The sequence below is a fragment of the Zootermopsis nevadensis genome, unplaced genomic scaffold, assembly GCF_977971745.1.
Source record: "Zootermopsis nevadensis isolate Lab colony 2312 unplaced genomic scaffold, Znev_1.0 Znev_ptg000015l, whole genome shotgun sequence".
Lineage (NCBI taxonomy): Eukaryota > Metazoa > Arthropoda > Insecta > Blattodea > Termopsidae > Zootermopsis > Zootermopsis nevadensis.
Window position 1 is genome coordinate 6,776,317 of NW_028259147.1, and position 12,612 is coordinate 6,788,928.

Below are 12,612 nucleotides of genomic sequence, written 5' to 3' on the forward strand. Positions count from 1 at the left end.
CTCGTATCTCTTGTCCATTTAATGTAAATTATTTGCGGTATATTTATAAATCTAAAGCCCGGAAAATTTGTTGTCATTACGCATCACTAAAGTTTCCAGGGTCTTCGAGGTCGAAACACTCGGCATCCTTCTTAGAACCTTGTACTATAAACCAGGATGCAGTTACTGAAGGTGAAGTGGTGTTTTGAAAACCAGTTAACAAGGACGTGATGACACAATTGTTAGTAATCTTGCAGCAAATCGTTCTATTTATACTTAGATTTTGCCATAAAACGCTTTTACAGTGTAACTTCCTTATGTTATAAGCCTTGACCTACTTATTCTCTTCCGCGCCAAATTCAGGTCGGTGTCGGATCTATTTGGAGCCGTAGGTTGGACATACTTGAACTACGTTATAGAAATTCTGTGTATCCTTCAAGGAAATTTGTTTGAAACCTTCGCAGAAGGATTCACCATAAACGCGTTCAAGGAAAAGGGCCAAAGAAAGAATATGAGGGGAGGGGACTATTGATTAGGCAACACTAATGGCATGACGTCACTGATGCCATGTTTAACACTACCAGGGTCAGAGGATGGGCATTCCCATATCCCCCTTCCATCCAACCTTGCTCCTTGAAGAATGACATGGACATTTCCCTCCTTATTCCTCTACTCTGATGGCTCGTTTCATCCTAGTCTGCCCTTCCTCTGACATCACATAAATTTCCCAATTCCTAGCACCATCATTTCAACCGTGAAGATGCTGAACGTACTTTTTTTCTGAAACAATGGTATTTATCCATGGGTCTACAATTTCATAACACAGACAGCAACATTAGGCTCCACTGTTTCAATCACCTGTGTTGCTGTACTGTTTACTGATCAAACAATTTTGACGTTCAAATACAACATCTAGCTAGTGAAATTATATATTAGATTTCTTAATAAGATTTTCTTCAGAAGAAATTCGGACGAATTTAAGTTTAACAACTTATGGAATGTATGAATATCATAACAATTGTGTTATTGTCAGGAAATTCCACCCACTGGTTGCTGGGATATGCCTACAATTTTTTGTAAAACTCCCCAATATCAAATTTCATGAGGATCTGTTCAAAAGTACTTGACTTATTACAAGCAATATGTGGATTGACATACACATGGCGATGCTAATACGTGCACTTTTTTTAAACATTTGCAAATAAACAATTAACATATCAGACCTAATTTTCAGGGACAAAAGGATCAATCACAAAAAGGGGAGGGGGGAAGAGTCTGTTAAAAATGTGGTATGTGACATTCTGAATTAACAAATCTCAAATTATTCAACAGCACTTTCCCACTTTCATTGGTTACAACCACAAAATGACAGGATGATTTTAATTGTTGACTTGGAATGGATGATGAAGAAAGCGGTCACCCTAATATTTGCTTGGAGAGACTGAAGAATACCAGGAAAACCCTCAGGATTACTGGTCTTTGGGCAAAATTTGAACTCAGGACCTCCCAACTTTAAGGGGTATTTTTGAAGCTTTAATACAAAACATATCACTTCACTGTTCATTTTTATTACTTTATGATTCTGTCATGCAAGATGATTATGGTCAAAAGTAAACTTACATCATCAGTAGAGTCCATTTATTTATTAAAAATTTAGTTCAATCAGCAGTTCCTTAAAACAGTGTTATAATCTTTAATAAGTGTATTTGCACATATAAAATAAATAAAAGCTATTATCCATTAAGCTACATATATACTTATGTATAAAAATACTGCATTTCTGAACCATCATCAAGCAAACGTCTTGAATGCTGCACTAATCTACAAAAATGTAACTCCAGTTTTATCTTCATAATAATTATGTTAGAACTGTTAATGAAAACCCCTTCCTTAATTATATGTCTGGTCCCATCAAGGCAATGTAACCCTTCGATAAGTATATTCATACACTTACATGCGGCCTAAACAGTGTGTGGATACAAGGAGGCCAATACATTTACAAACTTAAATTCTACAAGTACATTAACTCTTCATTTTAAGAATGTTCAATTAATGACTTTTCATGTTAGCACATCTAATTTATTAATGTCTGTATTTAGCATGCATAACACAATTTGAATATGTAACTTCACCAATGTTTTCTCTCTTAATTTTTGTTTCTTTTCTCCAGTCCTATAATTAATTAGAAAACCCTCATTAATTACTTTTTATTATAACCAATAAATGCATAAATACCTACGTATACAGTCAAATCCTGACTCGGTGCCCCTCTGTATACTGCCTCCTTCGTATCGTGTCCAAATAAGCCTCGGAACAAAGATCAGAAATTTCCTGTGTAATTTCAAAGGGAAACCCCTGGTAAAGCATCACCCCTGCTATCCACCATCCACCAACATCTGTGGCAATACAAATGTACTGTTCAGCATTATAATAATTTAATAACAGCTTCCAAAGAAATACTTTGCTTTCATAAAATGAAGAGTCAGTATACACTCACACACTTGCACAAGCAGTTGTCCCAAAATTCCATGTTTTGTGGAAAATCTTACAACTAGTGTCTGACAGTTATCAAAGAACATTACTAATCAAAGGGTTCGGAACAGGAGTACAATAGTATTGCTGTCATGCAGGACAAATCCATACACGTGCTCCTTCTGGAGTTTTTAAAATTCTGAAGAAAATATTTACCCACACAATTTAACTGGACGAGGATTGTACAATGAAAACCAACACTGATTAAAGCTCATTCTATAATAATGTAAAACAATGTTGCCAACTAAATTGAAATAAAATACACAGACATGTGGGTATGAAAGTTGGTCTTACACGAGATTTGAGGTTCTCACAGAGGTGAAGATGTCAATGGTAGTCTCTTGGATTGTGACACTGTGTTGGTGGTTACCAGTTTTTCTGAGAAAGGTATCACCTACATCACCACCCTGAAGATAGATGTAATATAATCCTTCAAAATGCTGACAACCACCTACAGTGTCATCATATCACAATTCAGATCACCATTAACAGGGTCTGATAAAGAACAAGAAATAAAGTGGACACAAGAGAGACAAATAATGCAGTAATAAATAAAATTATAAACTTAACCTCACAATTTTGACCTTGTGTAGAATGAGACATTTGTAAAAAACCCACTTTTGGGAGGTAATTTATTTTTGCTACCAGTACTGTTCGCCATTGCAAACAATGGCACATTTTCTCTTATAAAATTGTCTTCCCTGCAATCACCTGCCATCTCTTTGTTATTAACATTCCTGGATTTTGATAAATTTACATTTAATATCCTGCATAACAACAACCATTTGTAACTGGTGCATCAAAGAGACCACATTAGAAAACTTTAAATTCATAGTTTTATAATATACTATAAAATGTTATCTTCCAAATAAAACATAAAGAATATATGTATAACTTTATAACCCAATAACCATTTGCCATGTGTCAGACATAGGAACTCTCTTAACAGTTTTAAAATTATCCCGTGTTATAATAAATCCAGACAAGAAATTCAAATGTTTTTTTGACCTGAAGCTACCAAAAGGGTATAGGGGGAATAAAGGCTTGTATTTCATTAGATATTACCCATACCAACAAACATTCCAAATAAAAGTTTCAGATCTAAATTAAATAAACATGTTATTATGTGTGATAATCTATTTTATGATAAGCCATTTTTAATAAAACTGATAAAAGCTCAATTTGGCATAACATTTCTGTCCATAATGCTTTTTGTGTCAACTGTTCCATCCATAACAATGAATGGGTTGAAGTAAGAAGGCACAGTTTTGGTTTTGTGTTGTGATCTTGTAGGTTATAATATCATGTACAGTAGATTCCGGTTAACTGGGCCATTGGTTAATCAGGGGCAGTTGTTTACTTGTGACAAATTTTAAATAAAAATCCTTTTTAATTCTTTACGTGGAAATTTGCATAATTGGGGCAGCCGCTTCACTGCGCCAAAGTGTTCTAGTCCTGATGTGTCCCAATTAACCTGAACCCACTGTACTCTTGTAGGTAGAGGAAATATCACAATATTCACACATTCCTCTAAATCACTGATAACCACCTACAATCAAATACTCCTGAGTGATGAGTTATGTGAGAATGGTGCATTTCAGAGATTGTCAACCCTAATGATGGAGGTAGAGAAAGTCTCCAGAACAATGGATTACAATGCCATTTTCACATGGCTGATCACCCAAGAAGACTTCACTGTAGTCCCTACAAAAGCTTCAAATCTTACATAACCACCTACAAGACTACACAATGTCACAGCCATGAAGACTATAATCCACATTTTTACCACTACAAAAATCTCAAATCTCAATATTTTGATTCTTTCCCATATCTTTGTTTCTGTCTTTGTTTATATCAGATTACTGAATGAAGATCATATAGTTTTATCAAACTTAAGCATCTCTGAACAATCTAAAAGAAGTTCTTAAATTATTCCATGTACTGGATTAGCAGGGCTAATAATAATGTATAGCGTGGTCTAAAGTAAAAAAACACTCATTCTTCTGTCGTGTCAGATACTTCTATGAACACCGTGATCTACAAATTATTGTATGTAGAAAGATACCAGGGCAATTCATTTCATTTATGCACTGAAGTTTTTAGCTGTCTATGATCCTAGTCCCATTAAAGGTCACTTAACTAAACAATTTACAAAATATTTAGACAGGTTTAAAGACATCATGCATATTCAGTTCAGCACTATGCTTCTATGATTTCAAAAATACAAGACCAAAGTTAAACTAAGTTACAAAGATGTTGCTCAACATGACATTTTGAGTACTGCCTCAGTGATGGATCCAACAAAACATTTACGAATCTCAGTTAGCACTTCAGTACAAAGGAGCGTGCCCTGACAAACACTGACAAATTTGTCATTTGCCATGCGGGGACATTTCCGGCCTATGCTTCTTCATGATACACTCACATGCTTCATGTCCACGTGTTTGACTCCCTTTAACAACTTCTGATATAACAGATGACTTTTCAAGATGCCTGGTATAAACAACATGCTGTTAAGACAACCTCACCTTTATACTTTCATAATTTCTAACTACAAATAATGCCAGTTGGACACCCTTGCAAATTTGTAAGGTGCTAGTGACACAAACACTATTACTAGCACATTAGTGTTTGAGTCTGAAGTGTTATGAGGTGATCCACCAATATGCAAGTTTTGAAGATAACATTTTTCTTTGTGGAAAATAACATAATAACATGGTAGCTGCTCAAAATCTATATGAAGGCTTCTCTTTGCTGATGAATAATGAATGAATAATGATCATGTTGAGACCATAAATGTGCTAATACTTACACATTTGGTGCATTAACAATTCCAAATATGAACCACGATAGCTCAATCATTACAGCAAGTGGCTACAGGATGGACAATGGGAGTTAAATTCCTAATTAGGGCAGGGATTTTTCTCCTTTTCATTATGTCCAAACTGGCTCTGGGACTTACCCAACATCATATCCAGTGGTTACTTGTGACTCTTCCTCTGGGTTAAATCAGATAGAGTGTGATGCTGACCAACCACCTCCATCTTGTTAAGAATGTGTGACACTACACCTAAACTCTCTTATTCTTCATCTTTTTATTACTACAAATATAAGATGTCACAAAACTTTGATGTCAAACGAAGAAAATTTATTGTAGCCTAAATCCATACTTTAGAAAAACTAATGAGGGATGTATTATTTAACTGTAGAAATGTAAGCTTACTGATTTATAAATCTTCCCAGACTCACCATGTATATTGAAGAATCTGAAGTAAGGTATGAATCATACGTTCTTGCCGGAACTTCTTGTATAACTATCATTTTGATAGAAATTCTTGGAGAACAAATAATCTTGATTCTCTGATGTTACATAATGACCCTCACGCACTGGATGAAGATGCAAGATTAAAATTATTCTACTTTGCATGTAGTAATACCCAGTCACTTCTTCTCACATCCTTATCTATCCACTCTTCATTATCAACCCGTTATTTCTCGCTCATTGCTACATAATTTATCAACACACTGTTTTTAAATAGACCAACAAAGAAAGATATGACCTTTTACTGAAGAGCTATGATGATGCCTACAATGACAAAATTAATGTCTTCTTTGAATATCAATATAATAGAGTTTAACTCTGCATTTACTTTGAGACTAAAACTGTATGAAGTTGCAGTAATGAAGCAAAGTGATTCAGTAAGCATTTCATATCACATAAAGAAAGGTGTAATTGTGAATCAACAAAACAAAATATCAAAATTTAAGTAGCTAATAATTAAACAATACAAATATTGTATTAAACTGAAAACAAACATTGCCATATGTATTAAAAGTAAAAAAGTTACGAAGTCTAGCTTCTTGGAGATCTGAGGATATCATAAAAACACTTCATTTCTTCCGCAGTATTCATTTTGACCCTTTTATCTGTACCAATCCTTTGTTGTGACTAGAAGCCGAGCTCAGTTTCTTCTTAGTCCTGCAAGAGAAAAGTAAATAAATAACCAACTAATTTTCTGGCAGTAGAACCCAAGGTTGTAACATCACTAATAACAAAACACACTACTGGTTATGACCCCAACTGAACTTCATTTATTTTTCATCCCCACAACTTATCTCCTTAAGCTTCATGTTTACATTGTTCCCATCCAAACTACACGTTCATACTTCATAATATTACAATAATACAAAATTACCCATTTTCCTTTATCAGTCAGGCATCATGCCTTACGTGCAGTCCAGTTAGCTGTATGTTGCAAGAACATACTGTTAAGCCATTAAACCTCAGAATTACAGTCCAGGCAGCAGGGGTTTCAAACCCCATAATTCCATATGATGCGGGTAAATTTATTCCTCTTAGATTCAAATATTTCCCAAGTACTCTGTTTACAAATTCCTTCCCTTCAGATAAGAGATCATATTTCAAAAACATACAACCAGCATATCAGTTGTCAAAGTTGAATCAATATTAAAATTAATAAAATAACTTAATAGCAACTTCAGTGTTTGTCTTTTTGTTTAGTATCATTATGGCGATTAAACTGAGGATTCTAAAATAATAAAGTAGGCATATGGTAGCCACCCCACTTAATGGTACCTTGCACCTTGTCATGGTGGTGGGGCTTGAGTACCTCAGTGACCCCAAGAGCTACTGGTAGGGCCTACCTAGCTAGATTGGTCGAGAGGGAGAGGTCAGACTATGACAGGTACCCTGGTTCTCCAGGTTAGGGGTTGGTCGCAAGGCTAACAACCTTGCACCGTAAAAAGGTAGATGTTTCGAAACCTCGATCAAAGCCTTGGACAGACGGACCTAACGGAGGATCGAATGGAAGAGGAGAATTGAGGAGGCCATGGGCTGAATACGGACCGGAGAGCCATAGAAGAAGAAGATATGGCACCCACAGGTGAAAGGATAAATGCATACACAACTTTGTATGGAAAATTAAAGAGGAGGAGAACACTTGATGGTGCAGAGTGTACATACGGCAATATAAAAATGTATCTTACAGCCACAGCAGCAAGGATTTTATTTTGATTAGACTGGCCCAAGTTAAGACCCAATGCCAGGCTACTATTTCAGCCATGATGAACTTTAGTTAATCTGTCACCTGTACAAAAAAATATTCCCAGATAGCTAACTCACTAACCACCCCTTTCCCCCTCCTCTCTGATATACCTAATCCTATATAGCATAGTAAAAATTAACAGTGATATTTGAGGTTCTCAAAGTGGTGAAGATATCACTATTGTTCTTCAGGATCCTTAAGATGGAAGCAGCAATGTCTGTCCAAAAAGTTGGTAAACCCCTTCAAATCCATATTGCATAAAAACTCATAAGACCAACATCAACAAAATTATTTTTTTTCTATATAAAGGACATTTATTGCAACTGGTCTAACAGCATGACTATACAATGAATTTAAATGACATTGCAGAGGATTAACTAAATAACCATCTAATAAAGTACATCAATTAGTTAACTAATTACCTAACTGTATGGTAAAAATCTTCCACAGTAGTAATGCAGATGGCCAAGATATTTACTGTTATGAAAATCAAAAGCCTAACTTTGGACCCTGAACAAATTCACTACAGTTCACAGTTTCACAATTTATTTTCCAAACTCCATTTTAATTTTATCTTCCCATCTAAATCTCCCATATGATCTCTTTTCTTTAAGTTTTCTAACCAAACTTCTGTATGTATTCCTTCTCTAGCCAATGTGTGCTACATGTTCTGTCCACCTAAACTTTTCTTGATCCAATCATGTTATTACATATAAATGTCCTGAATCTTGTGGGCAATTCTCTGGCAGTCAGAATCTAATAAGGCAGATCAGAACACTCCAACATAATGAATCTACATAACACACATGTAGAAACTTAATATTGGTGACTCGCTTGTCACGAGCAGATGCATGGACAGTGCTGCTTCGCTGGTACATACACGACGCACGAAGCAGAAGACCGACCAATGGCGCCCATGGTCCCCATAGTACGGTGTTCATATACAATGGTCCTCTCACTCCTGTCACGCCCACTTGGCTCCACTGTTGTTGCACTCCCTCCTGTAAAAATTATACTTCTGATAAACCAATATGAATTCCTAGCATAAAATATTAAACAATGGCCACATCTGCCACATGTTTCATGTTCCAAATCTCTCCAAATGAAGATTTTTAGGAAACCTCTGTGTCTAAAATTGCACAATACATGATCTGAGCATGATTTTGGTCAATATATGACATATGTTCTGCAAATAGTTTTACCTCCCTGCTGATGAATACTTTCTTGAAGTACCTGTGTTACAAATTCAGTAATTTACTTATTCTTCACTGAACAATTTTATTTCTCCATCATCTTAAGATTTGAAAAACTTGTTTCCTGTTAAAAAATTGCTGATGCATGCTCTAACCAACATTGTGATATCTAAGCATATTTTCTGTGAATACTTGGTATAGCTTGTTATGACTGATTTTATATTCTAGCTACATACAAGAGACCACATTATACATTAAATCTTGTATAGCAACCAAACTGTTGGCATGGGAGACCAACATCAGTACTTTATTATACTAAAATATTATACAATGATATTTCCAATAATGCTACAAATAACTCTGTTTTATGTAAGATTTGAGGTTTTCACAGAGGTGAGTATGAAAATTTCTGTCTTCTGGGTTGTTGCGCTGTGTAGTATGGTAGATGAATATGAATATTCATCGCCCTGTTGATGGAGGCAGTATGACCTCTGAAACGTTGGTTAACATTGACCAGACTACACAGTACAACAACCCAGAAGACAGAAATCTTCAACTCTGATTTAGTATCCACATCAAGACAAATGTAATGACAGAAAAATAGTTATAAGTCAAAGAATTGGTTCAATTTAAAAAAGGGATGCATTTTCTCTTTGTCCCCAAATCAAAACCAGAACAGATTTAGATCCTACCCAGCCTTCACTCCAGTATGTAACAGGAAATCTTTCCTCAGAAGTAAAGTGGCCAAAGGGTGGAGCTAATCACACTCCTTCATTTAATGCCAATGAGCTTTACTTTCAGATTTCCTATATACTTTCCTGACGTGGTGCTTGGAAACAGGGGCAAATTTGTTGATTGTTGTCTTTTGGTTTGACTCCATGTGATCATTTAGGTGGTTAACTTTGTTTTTCAGGAGCATATTGCCTCGATGTAAGATTTGACGTTTTCACAGTGGTGAGTCTGAAGATTGCTTCAATCTTCAGGCTAAATTTTAGGTAATACATTCACTTACAAGACCACATCGAGTCACAAACCAAATAAAGAACAACAATGAACAGTGAAGACTGCTCACCTTGAGCTATGTGTCTGAGATCTGTATTGTCTCTCTTAGCTGTCGGCCTGCTGCTCCCCCTCTGGTACCGCTCATTATCTCTGGACCTTGAAGTGTGGAGCCTGCCTCCACTTGGGCTACCTGAGTCACCACCACTGCTCTTCCTTACCAAAGGAACCATTTTGTTAGTAGACCCAGGAAATCTGTAAGATATAACAACACACAGTGGAAAGATACATTTTTATAGTGTCAATCAGCATCCTATAAGATCAAATAAAGTGTTCATAATTTTTCTAAACACAGCTCATCATACAGATGTATAAATTTGACACAGAAAAATGGAAGGATGTATTCCAATTTGGAGAACTTTCAGTGCAGATCTCCAAATACCAAACTCCAGTAACATCTGCTCTGTAGTTTTGAAGGTAGAATGTAGTGTGTCAGAATGTGGACATAATTGCAAACACATGCAAAGAACTCGTGATATATATTTCATATAAAATTGAAACTTTAATTTAATTTTTTCATTTAATGAATATTTAACCCAGTGTGTGTAATAATGAGCCTGACTCATGGACAAAGTGACAGGCTAAGTAACTCCTCATGAGTCTAATTCATTTACCTTTTCAAGGTAGACTTACCCTTTTTGGCCATTTAAACAATTTTTTAAAGCCATGCAATATTCCACTTACAGATGGGCACTAAGAGTTAATGATATAAAATAAATATTATTTGTTTCACATTATACTTCTGTAATCAAGAATTTTTGCTTACCTTTCTTTGGGTTTGTTTATGTCCGCATCTCTCTTTCTTGACCGTGCTTTCGCTGACAGTGGTGGCTGAGAATCTGATGATACTATGCTTTTATTTAAGTTAGTTTTAGCTGGATCAGTCTTATTATTGCTGCTGTTATGGGTTCTAGTACGTCGTGGAACCATTGGCTTCCTGTTGCTACCCATCTCCACACCTGACGCAACATCTTCTGAGGAACTTGCGTAAGTCTGCAAGAGAAGTTCACGACTACTTGCACGCTGCAAGAGTCTTGCTGTCCGGCTACTAGACTTAATGGCTGTGCTAGATGTTGAACTACTTGCTACTTTGCTTCTATTACATTCACCAACACTGGATAAGCGTTCTTGTTTCAATAATGGTCTTGTCTGCACTCGAGAATTCTCTCTTGTGAAACTCTCCACTGAAGAAGTTGAAGATGTGGGACAAGGGCGTGTCTTTGTTAGACGCTGGCTTTTCCTAGCATTGATATTGCTTTTATGGGAATGTAATTCTGAAGTGCTGTTCCCTGTCTCTTGTTGCTTCTTAGAAGATGGGGCTTCTTTAATTGTTCCAAGACTGGCCGAAGGTCTTCGCACTTGACCACATCTATTTCCTCTTCTTCTCCTGCCATCTTTCATAATTTCATCATCAGGCTCATCACTGCTCGCTCTATATGATTCCTCATCTGTGTAGCCATTTACAGCTTGCAGGATCTGGTCTGCTGCCCTTGTCAACTCTTCCAGAATAGCAGATTCCGTTTCCACTGTATCAGTTATCAGATTCTGACTATTTGATTTTTTTGTTGGTTCTGCAGCCACCATTTTCAAGTTCTCATACACAGGTGTTGTAACCGTTTTCCTGCTCAATGCATCTGTTTGTGAACATACTATTTCACATGGGCTTGAAGACCTATCATGTTTCATGGATATGGAACTGGTTGACTTTACTCTGTTGGCTCTCTTCTCTCTTTCGTCACACTGAGTACCAACCTCTGTCTCCTTCTCACTTTCACAAATATACGTTCCTTCCAAATGCTTCAGCTTTTGTTTTTCTGTATAAAAGTTACATTCCTTCTTTGTTTCTTTCTCTCTGGCACTGAGTCTTTGCTTCTTCATATCTTCGCCACTAGTTCTCATGCTTCTGATAAGATCTGATGAGTTATTGGACCCTGATGGAACAGAAGCATGCAATTTCTTATTTTTCTGATCCTTTCGTAATGATTTGTTTCTTACAGGTGAAAGAGACATTCTATTGCTTGATATTCTGTCTGAAGAGACTGTAGGTTCTAACTCTTGCTTACTACTACATTTTGTGGATAATTCATGTTCATTATGATTGTGATAGAACATAAACTTGTCTTCAGTCTCTGGGTGGGGTACTCTCCTTTGTAACAAAGATAATGTCTGATCTGTACTGAAAGAGTCAGTGTTCTTTCCTGTTGGACTCCTTGGGTTTAAATTATTATAATTTCTTTCAATGGTTGTAAATTGTGAAGTATGTCTCTCTGGTTGAAAAGGAGATTCAACAAAGCTTGAAGATAATTCTTTTTGCTTTTGTGTAAATACTGATTTACTTGAATCTGAATTCACATCTTTCTGAGAAATCAGTGGTTTGTTGAAGGATTTGCCAGATGTTGCAGTAAAAGGAGTATTTACTCCAAAATCTGCAGAATGCTTAGACTCAGTTACATGTAAGTTTCCTCTATTAGTAGATGGCAAGCTTCGGAAGCTTGCTTCATACAAATCACAGTCTGGATTCCTAACATTGACTTTTGACAATGGTTCAGCGTTCTTTTCACCTTCATACCGCAGTGATATAGATGTGATTTTGGGATGACCTGAACGAGTGCTAACCAGCGTCTCTACAGCACAAAGACGACTTGAGTCACTGTAAGACTGCAACTTAGCTTCAGTGACAGACTTCTGGAAGGAAGGCTCTTTGCTGTTGTCAAGCTTAAATATAGGTGAAATGTCAGCATGATCTGAGAAACACAACAAAGGACTAAATCAATATAACAGAC

General features: G+C 36.2%; 1 protein-coding gene across 5 annotated transcripts in view; it reads right to left on the reverse strand.

Moving 5' to 3' along the window:
- Positions 1–1,602: 1,602 nt before the first annotated feature.
- LOC110831216 (uncharacterized) overlaps positions 1,603–12,612 on the reverse strand; it is a 66,388-nt gene continuing 55,378 nt past the window's right edge. For 4 of the 5 annotated variants that reach the window (XM_087349156.1, XM_087349158.1, XM_087349159.1 and 1 more), the window contains 4 exons: positions 10,596–12,573; positions 9,843–10,024; positions 8,458–8,578; positions 1,603–6,490 (listed from right to left, as the gene is read on the reverse strand). In XM_087349156.1, the coding sequence (XP_087205282.1) occupies positions 6,421–6,490; positions 8,458–8,578; positions 9,843–10,024; positions 10,596–12,573 (2,351 nt within the window). In that variant the 3' untranslated portion in view covers positions 1,603–6,420. Of the gene's footprint in view, positions 6,491–8,383; positions 8,579–9,842; positions 10,025–10,595; positions 12,574–12,612 lie in introns of all 5 variants that reach the window. The other variant, XM_087349157.1, reaches the window with a different exon arrangement.